Consider the following 24,103-nt stretch of genomic DNA (forward strand, 5'->3'; position numbering starts at 1 on the left):
TTACATCCTTTAGTACTGTCATTTTATTAACTTCAGACAATGAATCTGAACATTTCATAAATACTAAAAGAAAGCACCCCTGTTAATTATACTGTGGCTAGAAAACACAGTATTTTTTATTATCTGTCTTTCTGTTAAAGTGGCCTGTGGTGATATAAGCAGAGCAATATGAGAGCAAAAACAATTCCTTCAAGTCATTCCAGGGCTTTTTTTTTTTTTTTTTCTTTTCTTTTCTTTTTTCCCCTTCTGTGCTGATGGCATTTGGCTACTACAAGAATCACCACAGTTTTAATTGTCACCTTGATGTGATGGTTCTCTCTAAGCCCTGTAGTTCGTTAGTGCTGATTCATTTTTAATCTGTGTACCTGGCATTTGTCAGTATAAATGAATGTCAATGTCTTATCTTACTGGCTTCTGTGCTGTTTCATTTTCTGCATTGACTGCAGTTCTATCATTTGCTCCCATAGATCAAGACCGTGTTTTTTTTAATGCATTTTGCAGTATTGCTGAAGAACAGCATAGCTACCATTTTTATACAAGGTTTATGAGAAGAGAACGTCTGTCACAGACAGCATATTGTGTGTTGACAGCTCTGTGGTGTTTAGCTCCATGGACAGTGTTTCTCACTTTTTCAGTTTTCACAAAGTTCATACAAATCTACCTTCCAGGGTCAATAGTTTAATATAAGCTTTGTCCATATCCATCCATAGTCACAGAAGGATGATATGTCCAAGGTGCCATTCTGGCAAAGACAAAAAAGCAAAGCACTCCTGCTCTTGAGAGAGGAAGAGTGGGTCCTCTCTTTCCCAGTGTTTTATGTCTGTATCCAGAGTAAATGCATCACTGGTGGGTGAAAGTTTGTGAGATAACAGAGTCATAAAGCAGAGGGTACGGGCCTGTCCTCAGCTAGACGCAAACATAATGGCAAGCAGGGCAAGAATGATCTATTCCTGTGCTAACTGCACCATATTCCAGAGCAGCTCGGTGCTACTACAATCAAAACAATAATTGCTTTTAAAACTGTGATTCCTAATCTTTCTCTCTAGAAACTAACTAGGTGTGAGAATTTTGATGAACACTTCAATGTAATTTTATGTAATTTGATGTTGCCATGTAAATCTCTTTTATAGGTCCCTTTAGATGGAATTTAATGCGGCAAAAACCTTGTCATCAGAAGGATTAATGCCTGCATTAGCATTTCCGCAATAAAATCAGAAGCTAAGTGGTGGAGGCCACAGACACCTCAAACCTGGATTACTCTGCTCTGCATTAAGTGCTGGAGTTTTTATTACTTGCTGTAGGGAAGCCGTTGCCAATGCTTACAAGGAACTGCTTATCCCTGCTTCTCTGGGTCCTGTTTGATGGAGGTCTCCTAACGCCACTGCATCCACAGCCACAACAGACTTTAGAAGCAGAGCCAAGAGAAAATGTTGTCCCAGTGCCAGGGAGGAGGTCATCTGCCCAGCGAGTCAAACGAGGCTGGGTGTGGAATCAATTTTTTGTGCTGGAGGAGTACATGGGCTCCGAACCTCAGTATGTGGGAAAGGTAATTTTTTACTCTTTCTTTAAAAGTTGAAATGACGCAGACAAAGAGTGCAATGTGCTGTAAATATGTACCTGTTTCTGATGGGGCAGATTTTCAGCTGACAGTAGCTGCCTCTATTCATCACCTTCAACGTTCAATCTCATACAGCTGCATTAGTCATGATTGCTATTTTTAGTGCACAGGTTTAAAACATTTACTTTCTTCCTTTTTGTGTTTGTCTTATTTCCTTGTCCTTGATTTTAGGATAAAACTAAAATTTGAGGGTTTGAGATAAGTTTGTGTTTCAAAAAACTTTTTTACTTTACATGATTTTTAACAGTGAATGTCAGACTGACATCAGGAAAAAGATTTAAACCTAGAAGTCTCCAGCCCAGGATGTACAGTCATTTCTGTGGTTGGTATTATTACTCTAAATTGGTTTTCAGTATCCCTTGCTTTTCTTTCTGATTGTTCACAAATTATTTCTAATGTGATTTATAGCTTCATAATTCAAAGTCTTGCATTATAGCTTTTATAGTCTGTGTGTAAGCACACAAGCATGCAGAGGATTTGTGCAGTTCTCTCTCATTACGTGACTACTGTTTCCATAATAGGACCTCAGTAGCTGGTTGTTTGAGGAGTGTCAGGGTGAATTTGGATAATAGAACTTTCAGAAAAAATGGGTTAAAATTAGACCTGAAAAGAATAGAAGCATGGTATGTAACTGCACGCTATGCATAATTTTCAGTTTATGTAAAGACTATCATTCAATGAAAATAAGAGGGCAAGGATTAATTTCCTGGGTCCCTAAATGCCACTTCCCTATACAACAAGGTTCAGATTCCGAAAACATGGGGTGTCACCTTTCAGTTTTAACTTTAATACTGCTTTCTTTCTTTCTTTCTTTCTTTCTTTCTTTCTTTCTTTCTTTCTTTCTTTCTTTCTTTCTTTCTTTCTTTCTTTCTTTCTTTCTTTCTTTCTTTCTTTCTTTCTTTCTTTCTTTCTTTCTTTCTTTCTTTCTCTCTCTCTCTCTCTCTCTCTCTCTCTTTCTCTCTCTCTTTCTCTCTTTCTCTCTTTCTCTCTTTCTCTCTTTCTCTCTTTCTCTCTTTCTCTCTCTCTTTCTCTCTTTCTCTCTTTCTCTCTTTCTTTCTCTCTTTCTTTTCTTTCTTTTCTTTCTCTCTTTCTCTCTTTCTCTCTTTCTTTCTCTCTTTCTTTCTTTCTCTTTCTTTCTTTCTTTCTTTCTTTCTTTCTTTCTTTCTTTCTTTCTTTCTTTCTTTCTTTCTCTTTCTCTCTTTCTCTCTTTCTCTCTTTCTCTCTTTCTTTCTTTTCTTTCTCTCTTTCTTTCTTTCTCTCTTTCTTTCTTTTTCTTTCTCTCTTTCTTTCTTTCTCTTTCTTTCTCTCTTTCTTTCTCTTTCTTTCTTTCTTTCTTTCTTTCTTTCTTTCTTTCTTTCTTTCTTTCTTTCTTTCTCTTTCTCTCTTTCTTTCTTTCTTTCTTTCTTTCTTTCTTTCTTTCTTTCTTTCTTTCTTTCTTTCTTTCTTTCTTTCTTTCTAATGTAGATGCTATGAATTATGACGGTTTGTTTGTTTGTTTTTAAATATAAATGAAATTCACAAAAAATTAATTTTCCCTTCTTCCCTTCCAGAAAGCTATTACAAATAATAAGTGTATAAATAGAGCAGTGTAAGGCTACATTTGGCTCATTAGGTGCTTGGAAAAACCAGACAAAAGTATTCTTGAATATTACAGATGTAGGCACTAGTGTTAAGCACTAGAATATATTAGCCAGAAATATTTGCAGTAAGACTGTATGTTTATATTGCAAACATATGATGAGTTTCATTTACAAGCTGAAAACAGTCTGATCCCATCATGAAAAATTGCATCTTTGTAACGTCCGGTTACTACCAATTGTCCTGTCTCTAACACCTGTTTTTTCCTTCTGGCCACCTACTAAAGAGGCAAACGAGGACTCTAATCACACTTGACACAGTAGCATGGGCAACATGATTGCTGTGCTTTTTACCACTGAAGACAGAGATGCTAACGCTGCATCACTGTAATTCATTAGTTTTTATCCTTTTATGTAAGATAGCCTGGGTAGTCATTTAGGGTCAGCCCTGAGCAGCCAAAATAATATTACTCTTGCATAAAATTGACTATTATCAATACATTTGAATTTAAGCTTGTAAGCAGCTTTAAAATTAATGGGATATTTCCATTAAAAATAATGCTTATCACATCACAGATTTACTTGGTATGTTTATAGCTCACAAGACTTTTTAAAAACTGTTTCAACTTACTGAAAGTGTTTTCAAACACAGTGTTAAGTCAAATTTCAAGTAGCACAAATGATAGCTATGTTTCTTGAAAGGTTATCATATGCCAGAAGGAAATGTTCCACTATTAAATACAAAAGAAAATAAATTATAGGAGGACCTTAGTGGTGAAACAACAACAAAAAGTGTGCTGCATTAGTCCATCAATAAGCTAGTCAGAAAATCTACTTTTATTCAAAATATTCCAGATTATCATCTTTTGAAACAATGTTTATTATCTGTCAAGCATCCATTTGATGTTTAATCTAGCATATTTTATGTATATTAAATATTTGCTTCAGTCTATTTGAAAAGGAATTTGCCACTTATTTGATGTCTTCTTTATTTGATTTCTTATGAAACAAACAGAAGGAAAAGAAGGTAATGGAAATGTTACCATTTTCCTCTAGTCCCCTCTAGTCTTCCCTTCCCCTGCTCCCCTCTTGCCATCCCCTTCCCCCCCCCCTTTTTTTTTTTCCAGGAATTTCTCAAAGGAGCAAAGAACTGAATGAGAGAACTTCTGTGGAAAAAATTGTTCTTTCAAGGCCAGATAGTGAAAGACATGCATAATATAAATTCACACAGTTCTCAGTGTGTCAAAATACACTCAACAGTGGTTAATCAGTATCTTGCTATCATCTGCATTATTTTTTTTAAAAATCATAGAAAAAATTAAGATATGAAATGGTATTGAGTTCTTAGGAGCAGAAATAACTGTTTGATGTTTATTGTAATTTAACGTTACTCCACAACCATACATTTTCAAGGTAATTCTCTTTTTAATATTACTGTGTTGTATTTTAAAGAGATATTGAAAGTATTAGAGTTCAGGATAATTTCAGGAATTATTTTTATCTTCATCTTCCAGCCATGATAGCTGGGCACAATAGAGTTACAGCTGCATAGGAGCTCATATTGCTTATTCTGGAACCGCTGCACTAGTAATGTCAGAGTAATTTATAAATAGGAGTTTAATGTGTCTATTAAATCAGTGACAATTTCACTAAACAGTTAGGGGTGACTAGTTAATTTTGGAAGCCACCTGGAAGAGCACACAGATTTACAGCATTAATGTCATCTGTTATCGGCCAACACACTCAATTCATTTTATGTCTGTTTTTAGAAGGCTATTTCAGGAAGTGTCAGGTTACAAATCAAAATATAGTTTAGAAACTGATGCAGTCTAGCTCAGTTAGAGATCCTGAGATAATGCTTCATGTTGACACATGATAAGCTGACATTAACAAATAAATAAATAAAAATTAATATACTTTGCTATTTAACCTGAATGTCAAAGCAAGGGTCTGGAAATCCTCTGCTTTGGTGGTACAGAGTGCCATGAACATCCAACAAGTTGCCAAACAAAAGGGAAACACCCTTGCTGGAGATCCATCTAGCATACCTTAAAAAGGGAAATTGGAATACAGTGTTGGTATGTGACTTGTGCAAGTTGGAGGAATGCTATAACACTTACTGTGACATGTACCCTTGTTTACATATTTTGCTGTGATTTGACTTCTTAGTACTGTGAAGCTCCAGAAGGCCATGCGAAATAGCACGTTTAATAAAATTGAAAAAATATTCATGATTATTTTCTTGTGCCATAGCTTAGTCCTCACTGAAAGGTGGTAGAAATCATCAGAAGATCTGATTTTCAAGTACAGCCTTGTCTTAGCGCAGTTGAAAATGACTAACAAGATAGCAGTTGGAATTGACCTTATAAAAGGGTTACTTACAGAGGTTTAGCTTTGCTGAAACATTACAAACCAAACTATTCTTCATTGCTGAACCTCTTCTTCATTGCTCTGTTTCAACAGTGATATGCAGGGGCAGCATAATAAAATGAAGGCTAGAGAACAAAGTGGATGAGAGAAGTATAGGTTCTTCATTAACAAAGTAATACCTGCAAAGTATAAATTTTTAGTTTCTAAACATGTAAAGTGCTTCATATTTAAAGGAGTTAAACATGTAGCATTATTCCATTTACATGTCTTTGTATTTATGTTTTTTTGTTTGTTTGTTTTTTGTTTTTTGTTTTTCTTTTTTCATTGTGCAGCAACAAAATATTCTCAGGATGCCAATTCATAATCTTTCTAATGAAATATTTATATTTTGCATAATTTTGTTCTTTTAAATCTCCGTTACATTATACCTGCTTGCAAAGCGCTTCACATTTTTTATTGCTGTGATCCCCACCACCTAAAAAATGTTATAGTCACAACTACTCTGGTGCTATACAGAGGGCACAAAAGGATGTGACACTGCATAGATAAAAAATATTAACTCAATACTGAGAATTCTTCATTTTCTTCAGAGTTTTCCTCATATATTAAGGCAGAAGCTGTGATGACTGGATGGAAAGAGAGCTTTATATTTGTGACCAGAAGAGAGTGCTTTTCTGATGCATAATAATTTATCCTCTACATCTGAAGTATGAACAAAGAACACATTTATGCATTTTATAGTGGGTAGTTTTTATTATATTAAAATTAATGTAGACCACCTTCCGTCAGACTTAACTCAGCACCTCTTTCTGAACTCAGATGTTGCTATTCTTTTCCATTACATTAGTGAGTGTCTGGGTGACAGGGCACTCTGTGAAGAAAATTTTGAATTTGAATTTTTCAAAGAAATCTATACTACTATGGCTTTTTTTTTTCTTTTTTTTTTTTTGTGTGTGTGTGTGTGTGTGTGTGTGTGTTCTTCATAAGCATTGTGTTAATCTGAAAGGAAAAAAGAAATAGAATTAAGGAAAGAAATGTGTGCACCGAACTGAAAATATGTGCCTCTGCCCTTTGTAGGAAAATAAATAAATAAATAAAAGCCTCAGTTATCATTGCTAACTGTACCTTATTTGCTTTATATAGATACATATACATATATGTATCTACTAGATTTCCACTAAGACAGTCTTTATATTTCATTTAAAGCTGTCAAAAGGATTTTTCCCAGTTTATCATATTCTATGTCCAGAAGTAACAGTAAAAAGTAACTGGAGAGAGATCTGTAAATCATTTCCATTTAACATTTACATGGTACCATCTTCAAGCAGGTGAGAGGAGTTGTTGTAGGGACTACTACAAGTACTGTGTTGATTTCCCCCAGTTAATAGTTTCTGGGTGATTTTCATTTGAAAGATCTTTGGAATAGTAATTATACAGTGTCTTTAACCTGCAGAAACTCATATACCCTACTCTGTCTGTAGACATAACAGGAAAATTCTTGTTGGACCTTTGTGGGTCTTAGATGATAATTTTAACTGTGATCAGGGAGTCACACATGATCACTTTTAGCCTGGCTTACTAAATGAACTCACTGAGTTTATATCTCTTACATTTTCAAGTAAAAGCATTGTCACAGTTTATTACAGAAAAGAGATGGAAAGAAATGAAATATCAAAAAGGTTTGAGAGGAATCAGAACTGGAACCAGAGCTCTTAACTTTGCTTATCACTGTTGAGCTGAGACTTCTGTCTCCATTACTTATTGCTGTCTGGTGAAAAAATGTGATGACTTTGAAAGCTTTGCTTCTTATATATTGTATAAAGTATGTGAGACACAAAGATGTTTTGACAGCTGCACATGAAACTCTGAGATGGAGGTAGAAATGCAAAGCTCCCATGAGCAAGTCAGACTTGCATTTAATGTTCACTTTTGCAAGCTCATCTTCTTAAAAGGTGCACAAAGCCTTAGCTTTACTGTCACGAGATGAGCAACCTGCATTCCGTAGAATGTTTCTTACTGCTCTTGTGACTTCACTCATTAATTTACTTAGGTAGCCTATAGTGTGAAGATTAAAATCAAAACACTGACAATAACACCTTCTGCCTGTTGTTCTTGCATTCATGAAAATTATGAATGAGAATAACAAATTAAAAATGTATTTTCAGTAGTTGCATGTGAAAATGAGTGAATTAAGGGTGAAGAGAGATCAAAATACAAAGAAACTGAGTTGCAACTCACATTTCAGGAGTTCTAGAAGGTTGTGATGATTGGGTGGGAACTGCTAAAGATGTCATGGATAGAAAACATTAGAACTCTAAAACCCAGCAGACTTGAACATAGTGATCACAAAAGGAGAATGAATGCCATGGAGGAAGTCCTATTAGTATGAACCTTCCATCTCCCAAAAGACTTCTGAACACAGCTGAGTGGATGGTGTTGATGGTTTTAGCATGTGTCTAAAGTTTATATTGTCAACACAAATTGAGAAATGTAATTGAGGTAGCAAGAATTAAACTGCTAAGGAAAGCGTTACATCTATTGTGGTTATCTTTTGAGTATTCTTGTATATGTGCTGTCTACTGGATGAAAATCTTGTTGGAATCAAAAGGTAATTGAAAGAAAGACAGAGAAAGAATAACAAAGAGTTTTGGAGGTCCTAGGGACATGGACAAATGAAAATAATCTGCTCTTTTAATCAAAGTGAATTTGCAGATTTTGAATTTCTTAAACCTAAATCCTGAGTTTAGCTGAGGGTTGCTGAATCACCTGGCATATTGTTAACTTAGAAGTGAGTTCATAACTAATAAAACATTAAAACATCAATGACAATTGAACTTAAGGAATAAATAGCTGAGTTTGCAAGATCTCCTTTCTGGAAGAGCACCAAAATGCCTATTGAGATATGAAATAAAATTAGCCAGACAGCAAAACTTGGAAAAGTATTAAATGCCTGTAGTCACTCCTACATCTGGAGAACAGTGTGTAAACCAAAATAATTAGGAGGTTCAGAAATGGAATAAATTTTATGATCACTGCAACATATGTTTTATGAAATTGTAGCATAAAAAATCACAGAAATTAAAAAATAACATATGAGTATAGAATAAAATTTATTATCAAATTTCAAATCTAAAATCATTTTTTTAATAGTATAGGGCTGAAGCAAAAACATTTCCCCAGCAAATTGTAATTAAATATTGATTAGACATTCTTTTCAAAAAAGGACAAAGAATTTCTCAAGAAATCTAGCACCAACTTGTTTTGTCTAGCACCAAGCTGTAGAGGAAGCAAATGAGCAAGCTTTTTTCAGCCACTGCAGTTAATATTTTTATCTGTAGGACATAAAGCAAAATTAAGACAGTTGGGACTGAGAGTCTTATCAGTTGCTGCAGTCACATCTAGCACAGTTTGTGAGTCAGGGCCCCAAAAGCATGAAAATCCTGAGCTGCAATACTCCTTCTGAAGTACATACATCAAATCACATTTTGTATCTCCATCTGAAACAAAGCAATGGACTGGGAACAGGTTTTATGGCAAGTGCAGTTCCACTTCTCCCTCATCCACCTCCATGTTGCAGAGACTGTAAATGATCTGTCTCTCTTCTCCCTCTAGAGATAACCATCCTCTAATCCTTCTTGTGCCTGACATCCACTCAGCTGCAAAAAAACCTACCATTTCTTTGTTCTTTACAGTGGGTCTGTTACAGATCCAATTAAATTCTGAGGAAGAATTTTAGGTATCTATGAAATCTGTAGCTTCAGCTTTGATTTGAAGAAAGCCATTTGTACTCAAAAGCTTGCTTAATTTTTTTCCATATATGCTGGTGGAAATGTAATGAAAGGAAAAACTTCTGTAACTGATCCTTGTCTTTGTTACACATTGTATTAGATGTAAATAGATTAGATTAATTTTTTACAACTTGGAATAAACTGCAAAAAAAACAACATGAATGAAAAGTCAAAAAAATAAAAACCCCAAAAAAACTCTTAACAAAGAAGAAGAGTGGAAAGTAGCAAGGTGAAAAAAATTAATAAGTGAAAATAAATGGATATTGTTCAAATTCTCTTGATAGTAGAAAATATTTTTTATAAGAATGCTGTTGCATAGTTCTCTATCTCTCTTTGTTGATGAACACTGACTTAATCTAAATGTATATTGTAAAGCACAAAATAATGCAATAATATCGTACAGTTATTTCCAAAATCGAGATTAGGCTTTTTCTAGTGGTAGAAGCTGAACTCAGTCACAAAAAATATCTGATTGAAAATTGCCCTTCTCTTATTTTTTTCAGGATTATTTTTAAACTGGCATAAAAGCCTTCTTTTGGTTTGCTGTGTGATGCTGGAAGCATCCGTACTATGGCTGTCACATGGCAGTGACAGATAAATTACAGTGTTACACAGGCAAGAAGGTGGAAGGCACAGAAATGACAAACTGCTGGATGTCCTTTCCCTCCCCTACCCAGCCCAGGGGCTGTTATCTCAAAGAAGGGGAAAAAGGGAAAGGAAAAGCGGAAAGACATAATAACAAGTAAAGAAAATATCTATCCAGCATTGGAACAGACTGAAAGTAGACATAATATAGTTTTAACTATCAGATATCAGCTTAAACTTCTTTTTCTTCCAGAGAAGGTTTCATTTCAGAAGTGCATGGAAGGAAAAAAAATGAAAACCCTGCTGATTCTTGCTGTACTACAAATTTTAAAAAGGGGACAAAAGTGACTTTGAGTAGAACAGACGGAATAAGATGTAAAGGAGCATTCATGAAGTAAGATGGTAAAAAAGAATAACTCTACAAAATTAGAAGTTGTAGTTAATAAAGCTGTAGATAGAAAGAAACAGTAATTATGGCAGTCAAGATCCTCGTCCTTTTAGAACTGGTGGAACTCGTGGCCCAGTGGCAGGGACACAGGACTACAAGGCATGCTCACTACGTAACACTGTGGTATGCAGGGTAGTCTCATGCCATGCTAATATTTTCTACCAGCTAGATAAAACATAATGTTTTTCTTCTTCTATGTTCTTCTTATGTTCCTGTGCTTTGTTTTCTGAAATTATTGGCTTCACTGATGGTAGCCAAAATTTTATGGATTGATCCATATTGTTGTTGACCTAAACTGCATATGAATGCTTTTTGGAAGTACTGTATTATCTATTTAAACAGCTATGTTTAAATATTCTTACACTTCAACAAAAGAAAAAAGTGTGCATAGAGAACAAAGGAGAGCTTGGAATAATACTCAAGTCTTCTAGCACCAGCTTTAATTACAGAGATAATTCCCTTGTGTACATTGTGGTTTTTTTAGCTCAGTCCTTCAACATGTAAGCTAGACTTATTACTGATAAAGTTGAACTATTGCCATTATGACTTGGTTAGTGCTTACTGGAAAAAAAAAAAATAGATTTTCAGTGATAAATGAAAGCCATAGCATCATGAAAGTACTTAACTGATCACTGAAAAAAATATATACCTGTTATTCATACAAACATACCGTGCTATATTCTGTACCAGTAAGGAACTACGTTGGAATCTATGTCATTTAGCATATTTACAAATTATGTGAAAAAAGGTTTGAGTATCCAGATGACATGACAATGTTTGTTGCTGATGCTAAGCTTTTTGTGGCAGTAAATACAGAGGCTGAATAGTAAGAATGGGAAAAAGACCTCATGAAACTGAGGATTAACATAATAGATGAAATTTTATAACAAGTCAAGCATACTGGAGAGGGGAGTAATTCCAACTTAATTAATAAAATGCTGTGCTCCAAGGCAATAATGATCTCTCTCAAATGAAATCTTGTTTTATAATACTTGTTTGCATGTTTGCTCAGTGTGCAGTGACTGCCAAAACGCAAATAGGATGTTAACAATTTTCAGCAGCAGCAGAAAAGAATAAATGTTGTTAATACAGTCTTGCATCTAAATCTCTGGTGAACCTGTATCTTCAGCACTGGATGAATTATTTGTTTCTAACTTTAAAGAGGATGTGTATCCCAAAGAGCTGGGAAAAGTAGACAAGGATACAAAGGGAATGAATGCCTTTGGACTGACTCTTCAGTGAGAAACTACTAAGGTGGGATTTCTTGGCCTGGAAAAGAGGCAAAGAGGAAAAGATGCAATTAGGTATACCATACCTAATTCAATCCTTTCTTCACTAATGTAAGATGGGGGACATAACATGCAGCCAACAGGAGACACTTTCACAGCAATGAATAGGCAGTGCTTCTTCATAGACCATGTAAATCCAAAATTGAGGTCTCCTCATCAAAGGGTGTTGTAGATACAAAAACTGATTGTCTGCATGCAGGGAGTGAAGATGTTCACAAACAAATAATCTTCTGAAAGCTAGTAAATATAGAGCCACCACCAATGTCTCCACAAATAAATGGAAGCTTGAAAGTATGATAGTGAGCTATGCTTGCTCTAACCTTATTGTTTTATCCAAGCCTGCACCTTTTTCCCTTGCCAGAGACATAGTTCTGTCTCCTTGAATGCGAGCTTTACTACAGCAAATACTAGGATAATAGCAGGGAGATCACAAGCCATTATGTTGGGCTTGTCTACAAGTGTGATTCCTTCAACTTTGCTGAAAGTCCCTTGAACAGTTACATGCAGGGATATGATCAAGTTTTGATGTATTCAGTTTTCAATAGAAAAATAATTTTACTTACATATCATTTTGCTTAATGAAAAATAAAAACTACTTCCCATGTGTAAAAATACACAAAAATCTGCAATACCTCACATGGTAACGTGCTAGCTAGCAGTTTATTAAATGAGGATCTATTCGTAATATTAGATCAGAAATTTTAAAATGGTAGTGCAGGTTAGCAGCTACTGTGGTATTGAGAAAAATGTCTGTCTAGCAAGAGCTTTGTTATGCTGTGGAAAGTATTCATGCTGTGCATGAGTGCACATCTACTCAATGTGCAGTGACTGCCAAAAAGCAAATAGGGTGTTAAGAATTCTTACCAGCAGCTGAAGAAAATAAATGTCATTAATACAGCTATGCATGAATATGCGTAAGTAGCAGAACTCCTTGCACCTACCATTTCACACTAACTATTTCTGTAGTTTTCTACTCTATGTTGGTGGTGAATCTTGCTTGAAAAGCTTGTAGAACCTCCTCAGAGCACCCTACAAGCCCCTGAGAGGACCCATTACTTTTCAACTTGACCTAAATGCTGAACACTAAAGCTGTGTGTAGCTGAAGCCTTATTTATTATCAGGTTAGCTCTTGGGCTGAGCTCATGCTGCATCAGCACACCTGGTTTTCCACACTGCCTATGCAATTCTATCTCTGCCTTTAGGTGAGAGAGGACCACCTTAAACTGTGGCCAGCTTAAATGGGGAACCAATCAGGTGTAATGAAACCTCCTAAGCAATCCACATGCAGCACAAATGTGGCAAAACTTAGTTGTAGAGGTATCTACACTCAAGCCTAAATTCAAATAGCTGCAAAAGACAGATAGATATTAAGCACAAATGTTGCCATATGTCTTCTTGCTGCGATGGGTTTATCTTTTTATACAAATCTTATACTATTTTTAGAAAATGCAGTAGGTCATTTAAAATACTTTGCAATCTGTTTCATGAAACTGAAATGACCTGGTAAAGTAGATAAGAGCTAAAATCACAACACATAAGTCTGACTGCCTGATAAGCTGAAAAGCCAAAAGTAAATGAAAGGGAGCTTTTGTTATACCTTCTGCTTTATTTATGTGGATGAAGGCTTTGTTTATCTTGCAAATTCAAAAACCTTCAAAGTTCTGTGTACATTTGTGTACAGTCTTTATATACCAAATGAATAACCACATAGGCAGAGCAGGTGCTACATGTACTGGTTAAATAAGATTTCGGCTTGTCAGAAACATGCACAACAGCCTTTTGATTTTTCTATATTTACTTGAGTCTTCATAGCACAGAAAGCAAAATCATTTTCTTCAGGGTGTCAGAATGCACATTTGGATAGTCAAGTTGACATTTTATGTCCAGAAAAACAGCTTATAGATATTTAACTATTATAGTTTATGTGAATTAAGGATTACAATTAAAAAAAAAAATGTGATCCAAAGTAGTCTAATTGCTTTCTCACTGTAATTATTAGTGCAATGTTTATTTTCTGGTATGTTAAAGGTCTTCTTCAGCACTATAATACAATCCAGTCAATGGCTCCTGCTTGTCGAATCCAGCTGTATCAGACCAACAGCTGGTAACTGCTGCTCGTTTAACCCTAATTGATACTAGCAGTAAAGTGCAAGAAGAAAATCAATGAATGTTTGCAGAATCAGGAAATTCACACATGGGCCCAATGAATTTTGACAGACAGCATTTGTGCACTTTAAGAACTGTGATAAAGATGCTGAAACCTTGAAATGCAGGTGCGTTCTGCAGAGAGCTTCTTTTCAGTAAAAGGTATGTGCTACTGTCTTGTTTAAATAATGCACTATTTATTTTGATTAAGTTCTATGCTGACAGAGTAAATTTGTATCATCAGAAAGTTAAGAGGCAATTACATAGTTGTTGTACTGGGTAATGTTTCTTTTTAATTTAGATATGTTCATTTGCTACATCTGAAAGTTATGGAGACCTAGCACTGAATTGTCCTTACTGCATGATGCCTACTTCAGCAAGCTGAGTGTAGTGCTCTTACATGAGTCTGATTACAGGTGTAGAATAGAATTATTATTGGATATACTAAATTTAAATATAGCATTGCATCAACTAGAAAAATAAACTATTGTCTAATGTTCTTTTATTTTGGAGGACCTATTTTAAAGAAACCTTAATTTGTGCTATACAAAACAAATTATTTTGTCATCTACTCTTATTTTAATCTCTATTAAATACTGTGATTCAGAAATGTGCTTTTATGGGCCTTATTGCTGAGGCATCTGAACATTGCAGTGATTATTCTTATCACAGCTTTGTGAGGCAGCAAACTATTAGCTCTCTTCAGTAAATAGAAGATTGGACCAAAGGAAAGACTGAATTATCAGAGTAATTATCAAAATTATACTGAAACATTAGAAATAGTAAAAATAAAGTCATTCTGATTTTTATTTTTACTTTAAAAAAAATAGTATAAAATAATAATATAATAAAACAGTATGCAGTTTGATAATGTCTGAATAGATAAGTGTAGAGTTCTGTCTTTGCTGAAAAACGCAGCAACTGAGACAGCTGGGCAGATCTGCCTACCTGGAAATGAAATAAGGGATTACTGATTAAATTTCTCTACATCAGCCACCGCAATGCTCTTTAGATTAAATACTTAGCTTCTAAGTCCATTCCTAGTCTTGACGTTAATAATGTCAAATTTGCAGCTGCAAGGTAAAGTAAGCTCAAGGGAAAAGAGAAGGGGAGAAAAGGGCGATGCTGTCAATTCCTTGTTAGCCTACTGCATTCATAGATCATCAGACTAGATAACAAAATTATTAGAATAACAGAGAAAAAAGGCAAAGCAAAGTATTCTGCTGTTAGACTTGTGATACTTTGTCTTTCTACTTTCTTTTCTTGTGGTCTTGGAATAGAATTGAACTTGTTTCTTTGGGGAGCTCAGCTCCAGAGACTGTAGCTGAAATAATGATTTCCTCAGTGTATTAAATAATTCTGACATGCTGCTCATTTTCTTAATTATTTCCCAAGTATCAGTAGTTGAAAACCTGTAAAAAATAATGGTATAAGTAATCAGTCTATTGACATTATTTCTCCTGTAGGCTAAACAAGATAGTAAGAAATGTGTACTGAATTTGAACGTATCTGATGTATTTCACAGATCAATTTTGTTTAAACTAAAGGGGAAAAAATAACCTGCTGCCTTTCTTTCAAATATCCACAAGGCAGGAACCAGAGATTTCTTCATTCTGTATACTTTTTGGGTTCTATTGCTGTGGCTTTTACATATGGATAAATGGCATGCTGTGAGCTAGATAAACATGCAGAATAAAATGCTTGCTTCAGTATTTTATCTCTGGTGATACAGTCCAGAAACATGGCTCAAATCTTCAGGAAAAAGCAAGTAGGTTAAAAAGATAAACACATGTAAAACTACATAAGGATTTGCAAAGCCATTGACATTATATTATAATCATGTACTTAAAAAACTGCAAATAATTTATAGTCTTAATATTCATGAGCATTATAAGCTAAGGATAAGGCTGAGAAAAGGCCTAAAACAATGTCTACAAAGAAAGCCAGTAATGGCATTTGCCTAAATGGAACAAATATTCCACACATTTTGACTGCTGTTAGCATTCTGAAAATGCTTTTCAGAAAAATGGTTTTCAGATTCAAGGAACTATAAATAAACCATTTTTTCACTTTGGATTCTCCTTTACTTCATCTGATGCTGACTTTTATCTCCATCTGCTGAGAGTCATGTATCCCTACTTACTGAGATTTCTCTAAGTTTACAATACAGGCATAATGTAATGCCCACTTCTGCTTTGAGCTGGGTCTTAAAATAAATAGGACTTTCTTATTTGAGAGACTCAAAAAGATTTTTTTTTTTAAGAAAGACGGATGTTATCTTTCTTACCTATTAAAGCCCTGATTATGTTTCAGAATCCTGGCATTTGTGCATTAGCTGATAGCTGGTGAACCTCTATGAGCATTTTTGCTCTGATCTAAAGTGGACTTTTGAATCAAATCTCTTGATCATTCAGACTTGCTGCACTTTTGTTCATGTTAACAGAGGTCTTGGTGCAAGCTTGATTACTTTTGCATATAAATAAACTGAGAGTGTGCTACACAAATTGTCACTTAGTCCATCCAACCAGACAAGATCTTTTCTGAAGTAAAAATCCATGAGGTGCTTTTAGTGTAGGCATTGGTTCCTCAGCATCAGCTGGTACATTCTAAGATCTACTCTTACATATTCAATTGACTTGCTAACATAGATTTAACTCACAACCCCAAGCTATACAAAACAAGATATGGAGAAGCTATCCCAGTCTAGGTGAGTGCTGTTATCTTCCCTAGATTTTAGTTAAATTTTCTAGTCATTTAAGAAATCTGCTAAGCAGAAGTGATTAACACCATCAGATATCTGAAGACAAGAAATAATGCAGAATAGAATTGTGAAGTATGAGAGAATGGTCTTTGTTTCAGAGTAGTTCTTAGAGATATTTCTATTAAGATTTATATTTGTCCTATCTCTATGGCATTAATACACCACATTATTATGCTTGCTACATACAACTCCTTGTTGTCACCAATCCTTGAAAAGTTTAGGTGGTGGAAAATAAGTCTTTATATAGTTAGTGCAAAATCAGAACAGATGGGCTAAAGAAATAGAAGAAATGAGCTACTTTTGAGCAGAGCCAAAAGAGAAAAGTATGTGAGCAGGAATTTCAATTACTTGTATGCTTGTATGTCCTGCTGTGCTCTTGAATCATTTTTTGAAAAAATAGCCCCCAAACAATATTCATGGAGTCTAGTATATTGCTATGTGTATATATCATAGAATCATAGAATCATAGAATCACCAAGGTTGGAAAAGACCTAAAAGATCACCCAGTCCAACCGTTCACCTATTCCCAATAGCTCCTACTAAACCATGTCCCTCAACACAACATAGAATCATAGAATCACCAAGGTTGGAAAAGACCTAAAATGTAATAATATGTGTTCATATATATGTATACATACACAAAACTTTCACAGGAGGCCTGCATAAGGACTACAATTACAAAACAAAGGCTGAATAAAAGTTGAATTTTCTCATACACTTTTTTTTTGTTTGTAACTCTCTCTTCATGTTAGAATATGTTCAGCCATCACTTATCGCAGTGTGTGTGGGGGGGAGGGGTGGAAACAACAAGCAAGGAACAATAACAAAAAGTGATGAGACAGATCACATTTCTGTTGAAGTCAAGTCACTGACAGATTTACGTTTACATTATTAAATTTTGATGTGTTCCTACGTGATTGATAAGACAAGGCACGAAATAAGCAATCCAAAGTTATAAGAATGATTACAGAAACAAAAAATTATTTGTTAATGCATTTGATTTACAAAATATGCTCAGTTTAAATAAACTTTTCACTGCAATACTGAAAGGTAGTGTATAGTCTAGTTAGGAATTTTTACAGAGGAAAGAAAATGAGAAAATTGTAACTCAGTGAATTTGTCAAGAGAAAAATTTGGTTTGGAACAAGGGTTAAAGGAGCGAAGAAAAATAAAGTCAGTTCCTAAATATTAGCTTACACTCTCAACATTATATTTATTCTTAGGAAGGTCAGTACTTTATCCTGTATGCCTGATAACTAAAATATTCATTATAATTTTGTATAAATTTAAAAAAAAGAATCAAAATGTATGTGGAAGAGATGAGAATGGAAGCATACATTATTCACAATCTGTGATAGAAAAATCTTGTATGTAGAACGCAGCCTAAAATTTCATCTGTTCTTTTTCCAAGATTCTCATAAAATGAGTATTTTTAAAATACTTGTCTATGTAAAATTCATTCGCACTTTCTCTTACAAACATTTGCTAGTTGTTTTGCAACATTCATTAGTAATGATTATGATTTACATATGTTTAATTATATATATATTTTTGTCCTTCCTGTCTTATCAGGAAAAGAATGCCTCTGAAACAAGCATGTAGAAAAGAAGTGGGAATATGCTTTGCTTAAAACCAGCAGGTGGGGGAACTTCATTTGGTTATTTACTTTTACATTGATAAAAGATCCAGTTTCCTCTCATTTGCACTCTGCTTCCTGTGTCTTGACTTTTAGCATTTTTATCTTTAAACCTTTGTTATGATGACCCAGTTTCACATAGGTGGAGGATAGCTTTGCTTTCTTGGTGTTTTCTGCTGAGACCAACTGCTCTTCTTCAGGATCAGCTTGAGTTAGTGGGACTGATTATTTCTCAGGTGTTCCTAGCTTACAAAGTAAGATGATGCAGGGTTCATTTCCCTGATCTTTCTTTGAGCTTCTATGGTGTGAGTGGAAAAACAAAATGCTCATCTACAACTGCTGTTGTGCTGCAAGGCAGCTAAAAGATAAAGTACTGACATTAAAGTCCCTGAATTTGAGTGAATACTGTTTACAAATTGTACTGCTGAATTACTTTATATTCTTTTATTTCTTTGTTTCTTTTCCTCTGAGTAGAAATGATAATGCCTACTGTAAGTTGATGTAGAGTTATCATCTGCGGCTGTTCTATATATATGGTTTTGTAGCACTGGATTGTATCATAGTATCATTAACTTTCCTGTGTCAAAGTCCGTAATACCTCCAGGACAGGCAGTGTATTGTTACTCAAATCCTATATGCACCCTGCAGTGCTGATATGTGCTGCTAATTTGCTGTTGCCGTGACTAAATTATTTCTTTGCTTGTCCACAAGGAAAGTAATTTTCTATCTTTTTCACAGCAGGCAGTATTGCTCAGCAAGGAAATGTAGGAGTTCTCATGGAGCAAGTAGAGCAAGAGCTGGTGTCTGCTGCCCTGGCATATTATGGCTTATTGCTTTCTCCTGTGGAAGAATGATGGCTGTAGCAGCAGGATCAGTCCACAGAATGCAGATAGTAATTTTGGGAGTACAAAGGTTTATTTGCACTTTTGGGAAGCCATCTGGCAATACCTTCCCTCACTAGTACTGTTGAGACTACTGAGGAAAGGTGTGTGTCAGGGCACTGTGCTGCAGTGATGAAGGGAGGTATCCCGCAACTGAGATGGATAGCTACAGTTTTGTGACCTATGGGTATGTACATTTTCTTATTCATGCTGAAGAACCTATTCACTTCTTGATCAAACTGTATTAGGTAAGAGTTCTTACTATAAAAGAAAATCCAAAGGAATACTGTATTCCAGATGACTGCTCCATGGAGCTGTCAGTATTTGAGTCATAGAAGCCAAATATTGTCACCAGAAGCTCTCAGCACAGTTGACTACAAAATGGATACTAGTTAAAACAAACTAATCTTAAGATTGTTTTTACATTATGGACACTTGGTGTTATAATGTTTTGTTAATCACACTAGTAGATTGAATAGATCATTGAGTTAATTAACAATTTTTAAAAAGATCTTGATGTATTATGAATTTCAAAATCTTTAGCAGGGGTACATCACTGATTCTGTCCTTTTAAAAATAATATTAATAAAAACGGTAATATCCAGTTGAATTTTTGAAGAAGAATATCATCCTGATAGGGCTTAAATGTGCTGGGATGCATTTTATTCATGATTTTATTACAAGCAATTTCATTCTGTGGCAGGTGTTTGGCATCCCACAACAGCAATTCATGCTTCCTGTAAATATATCATTAAAATGAAAAATATGCACTTTTAAGATACACATGTAGTAAATCAAAAGCTCATTTTTGCTTAAATATTTTACTTCATCTGTGCAGGATGATTTTTCAAAGCGTATTTTGCAGCACTCAAAACAAGGCCAACTGGATGGCAGCAAGGGATGCATCTATTCTGAAAGCTTTAAAAGGTCCACTGTAAGTGAATGCCTTATTCTTTTCATATCCCTAAGCCAGCCTCTCAAAAAGTAAAGGGTGTAATTTTGAATTAGATCTCTGAGCAGCTCAACAAAGGTGGATATTTCCTTGTATGAGTACAGAAGGTGAGAGAGAGAGTGGGGAAACAAATCCTTTTTCTTCTTTTGCTCTTATTGAGCCAAACTCCTCATTGTTCTTTTAATGGAACAAGCTATATGGAGCAGTTGGCTGGTTCAAATAGACACGTGTCCTGCTGTGAATAAGGGTTTTGGCACTTACATCTTATATCCTATACATAAATAAAAGTGTAGTACTACAAGGCACAGTCTTGCATATCTTTCTACAGATGGCCTGCACACTGTGTTTGCAGAGATTATGTGTGCTGTGTTCATATATTCAGGTGTTGTGTTTGTATATACACATGCCATGATCATTGTCCAGAGTAGATCTTGCCTTCTGAATAAGATAGGAAAATATACCTCATCCTTCTGCTTGATGTTATATTTACTTAGTAAGAACTATCTTGTAAGACAGTTTTCACTGCATTGAACCTGTACAATGCATGTCTGTGGAAGATGAATCACCTTTGGATATCCCTGAAAGAATTGAAATTTTATAACAACTCAGTTTACACTGAAAATAGTAAAATACTAATTATTAAAATATTTAGAATTAGAAACACCACTTTTGCATTCATTCAGTAATTTTTATTCATGGAGTTTTTTCCCCTCTCAAAAAAAAAAAAAAAAAAAAAAAAAAAAAACACAGAAATAATTCTTGTTTTCTGGCTAATTCATTGTTTTTGCAAATTCATTAGTCAAAGAATACAATTATCCGTTCATTCTTTGATTTTGTTTAAGCAAAGGCATTTCATTTATACATTACGTTCCTGAATGAATTGAATTCTAGCAGTAATTGACTTATTGTCCTACGTAAATTAGACTACATTATCCTTTATTGTTAAATTCAGTTCAACTTATGGAGCAATTATTGGTAGCATAAGAGTTTTGTTAACAAACAGATGCTAATTAACTTAGGATTAACTGATTTAATTCTGAATAGATGTAATTGTTCTCTGATCTTAGTAATGAACGTGTAGTTTCTGTAAGTATGCCTTTCAAGTATGGTTAAAATTAATCATATATCACTAGATTGCGTTTTCTCAAAGTGAAGCAGAGATTTTGTATTATTCACTAAATGAAAATATATTTTTCTCATAGGAAAAGTAGACGTGTCTTTATCATTAGTCATGAGTGTTTACACTGTCTTTTTAGAGATACACAAACATGTTTATCAGTCTTGGTTTCTGCATTTGAGCAAGGGCCATAAGGTGAAGAACTGAACAATTATATTGAGAATCTGTGAAAATGTAAAGGCAACCTGCCAAGGTTATGTTTGATGCCTAGGAGGTCAACAGCAAATAAATTTATTATTCTTTAAAATCTAAGTCTGTTCTTGTATTCGAATAGGGTGTGTGCACCCTGGTACTTGTCATGCTAAAAAGATAAATACTAAAACTGCTTCCTTTTTTGAATATTACTTTTTTGATTATAATCAGCAACTGCCACAAATTCAGGTGAATTTAGTGGTCAGTAGCTGCAACATTTATCAGTGAGAGGAACTTTGGTTTTGTGAACATTAATAAGTAGATCAAACTGGTGTTATAGAGCAAGGCACTCCTCCACCAGTGGGATTTCACAGTAATTTGTCTAATTAAAGTCTTATAGATAAAATCACAAAAAGCATTATTTGATCAAATTTAGCTTACTTCTCCATTCTTGGAATATTATTTGAGGTCCTGTATTATTTCTGTGCAAGAAAAAGCTTTCAGTTGTTTCTATATTCATGCCTTTGATTTGTTAAAACTATAAAAAGTGAGAAGGAAACTTACCTAAGACTGTGAACTGAAATGAAAGAAAATGTTTACTGTCACTCTGCAGGAGTGTACCCTGCTAGTACTCTGCAGGAGAGTATTCTACCAGTACTTGCAAGGCCCTAATTATTACTGAATGATAATACAGACAATGGGAGTTTTGCCATTGACATCCTCGAGGCCCAGTTTCAGTGTTTATTAACACAGCTAGGTTTCTTTGGAGCTTGGAGCTTGGAGAGATTTTGCCCTTGTAAATTACTTTCCCCAGGATGTCTGGAAGGACCATGTGAAGAAGGATTAGGAACAAATGAACACCTCTGTTATTTCACTGAGCAGTTCTGTCAGGAAAGAGGTGGAATATAAACCCACCCACATAGAGTTCCTCTACTGTGCTTCTACCTTCTTCCATCTTCAAAGTCCCTGCAGCAATAACCTTGCTGCCCTATCTCTCTGGAGTAAATGTCTCTCCATGTGTTTCACCTCCTTTTCCATTCCATGTTGCAGCAGCAGGGATGGCTATTGTTTCATCTCACCTGTATAAAACGTAAGTAGGGCAGAATTACAGAGAACTGAGATCTTACCATGACCATGCAAACATTTCTATCTTAAGTTGCAAAGTCCTTTTATACTTTCTACCTATTGGACTGTATTTTCCACTCATTCTTATGAACGTTTTTCTTTATCCATTAAAAACATGAGTATGTCTTGCAAGTAAATGCTTTGGCTAGAAGACAGCTACTTGTAAACTCATCTCGTTTTTTAATATAATTGCACTGGGGCAATCCAGCAGAAACAATAAACATGGAGATTTATAATTGAAGTGCTCGATTTGAGCAGAAAAGATTTAGACTGCAGAGGTGATTTTTTTTTTTTTTTTTTTTTTTTTTACAGCTTTTTGGTACATAGGTGTGAAATTTTTTTATTAAAAAGACATACCAATTTTCCAACATTCTTACATAGTGCAGCTTAATGACATGTGAAATACGAATGTACCCACAACTTCAAATGCAGATTTTCGTGATTTGATTAATTCTGCATAGAGCTGTATAAATGCTGCTTGTTTCAAATAATCCAAGCCTGAAGAACAAATTCTGCCTGATTCTTTACCTGTGCCATAAGAACCTGCTTTTATCCCATCAAAAGATTAATTAATTAAAAGTCTCTATTGTCAGAGAAATATTCTTATATTTGCAAAACTGGCTAACAATTTTTCAGAAAGTCAAGCCAGATGAAAATGCCAACTATGCAGTGTGTCACTTCCCTGAAATGTAACAATTTACTTATTTGTTATGATATCTAACTTACTACTACCTCATTATTAATACCACCTCATATACAATCTATTGAAATGGCTGATACTGTTCCTGAAGATCTATAATGATGTTCTGAGTACATATAATTGAATAAGGAATTGCGGCTTTGACCTCTTGTTATTATTTCCAATACAGTAAAGTTGGAAATAAAACTTGTATCCCTGACAGCAAAATATTTAAGGGAGCTTAGAATTTTTGCTTCTTTTTTCTTTTTTTATTTCCAAGTTGCCTTCTTATTTCAACATGTCCCTACTTTCACTACTTTTAGTCATGATTTTAGTCATCATTCTGCATACAAAATGGTGTCAGGCTGAAGTGCTGACCCCATGGAGGAGATGGCATGCATGCAGGCCAACAAGAAGTGTGTTCTTGAAGCAGTTTCATTCCTCTTGCTCCAGAATCGCCGCTTCAAATACGGCTTCAGATACGCCGCTTCAAATACGAATAATGTTTCTGTTCCTCGCTGTGTAGAATCTCTTTGTTTTTATTCCCTTCTTTCTTTGTTCAGCCTACTTGCACTTAGGACACAAAATTTCATAAATTGCTACTCTGCTGTTCATTAATCACTTCAAATGCTCTATTTGCCAGAATTCTTGTTGGTCTCAGAGACAAAGAGTGCAAGTTTACCAGATAAGAAACCACCTTCAATCAGTAGCGAGTTTTGTTTTGTTTTTTAAATGGTAGCATTGCTGTTTATTTGACTTTATATGAATTTTACCTAGTCCTCAATCAGAGATGTAGAAAGTTCACCAAGATACAGTTTCATGACTGAATAGAATTTAACCTTGAAACCATTTTGAATGTTTCTGCAATATGAAAGACACATTTACAACATAACCCTCTCCTACGCTTCTTCTGAAAAGATTCATGATTCTTCATGAAGAA

The 24,103-nt window shown here is 34.8% G+C and overlaps 1 protein-coding gene and 1 long non-coding RNA gene across 2 annotated transcripts in view; both read left to right on the plus strand.

Annotated features, from left to right (window-relative positions):
- The first annotated feature begins 1,180 nt into the window (after positions 1-1,180).
- The window catches only part of CDH12 (cadherin 12), a 138,199-nt gene continuing 115,276 nt past the window's right edge, over positions 1,181-24,103 (plus strand). The window contains exon 1 of the mRNA XM_042869178.1: positions 1,181-1,546. Coding sequence (XP_042725112.1) covers positions 1,316-1,546 — 231 coding nt within the window. The 5' untranslated portion in view covers positions 1,181-1,315. The remainder of the gene's footprint in view (positions 1,547-24,103) is intronic.
- Positions 13,863-19,458, plus strand: LOC122178771. The gene is made up of 3 exons (XR_006178473.1): positions 13,863-13,982; positions 18,154-18,220; positions 18,959-19,458. It is a non-coding gene; the product is annotated as an uncharacterized LOC122178771 (long non-coding RNA).

The sequence above is a fragment of the Lagopus leucura genome, unplaced genomic scaffold, assembly GCF_019238085.1.
Source record: "Lagopus leucura isolate 7727_CA_CO unplaced genomic scaffold, USGS_WTPT01 Super-Scaffold_100002, whole genome shotgun sequence".
Classification (NCBI taxonomy): domain Eukaryota; kingdom Metazoa; phylum Chordata; class Aves; order Galliformes; family Phasianidae; genus Lagopus; species Lagopus leucura.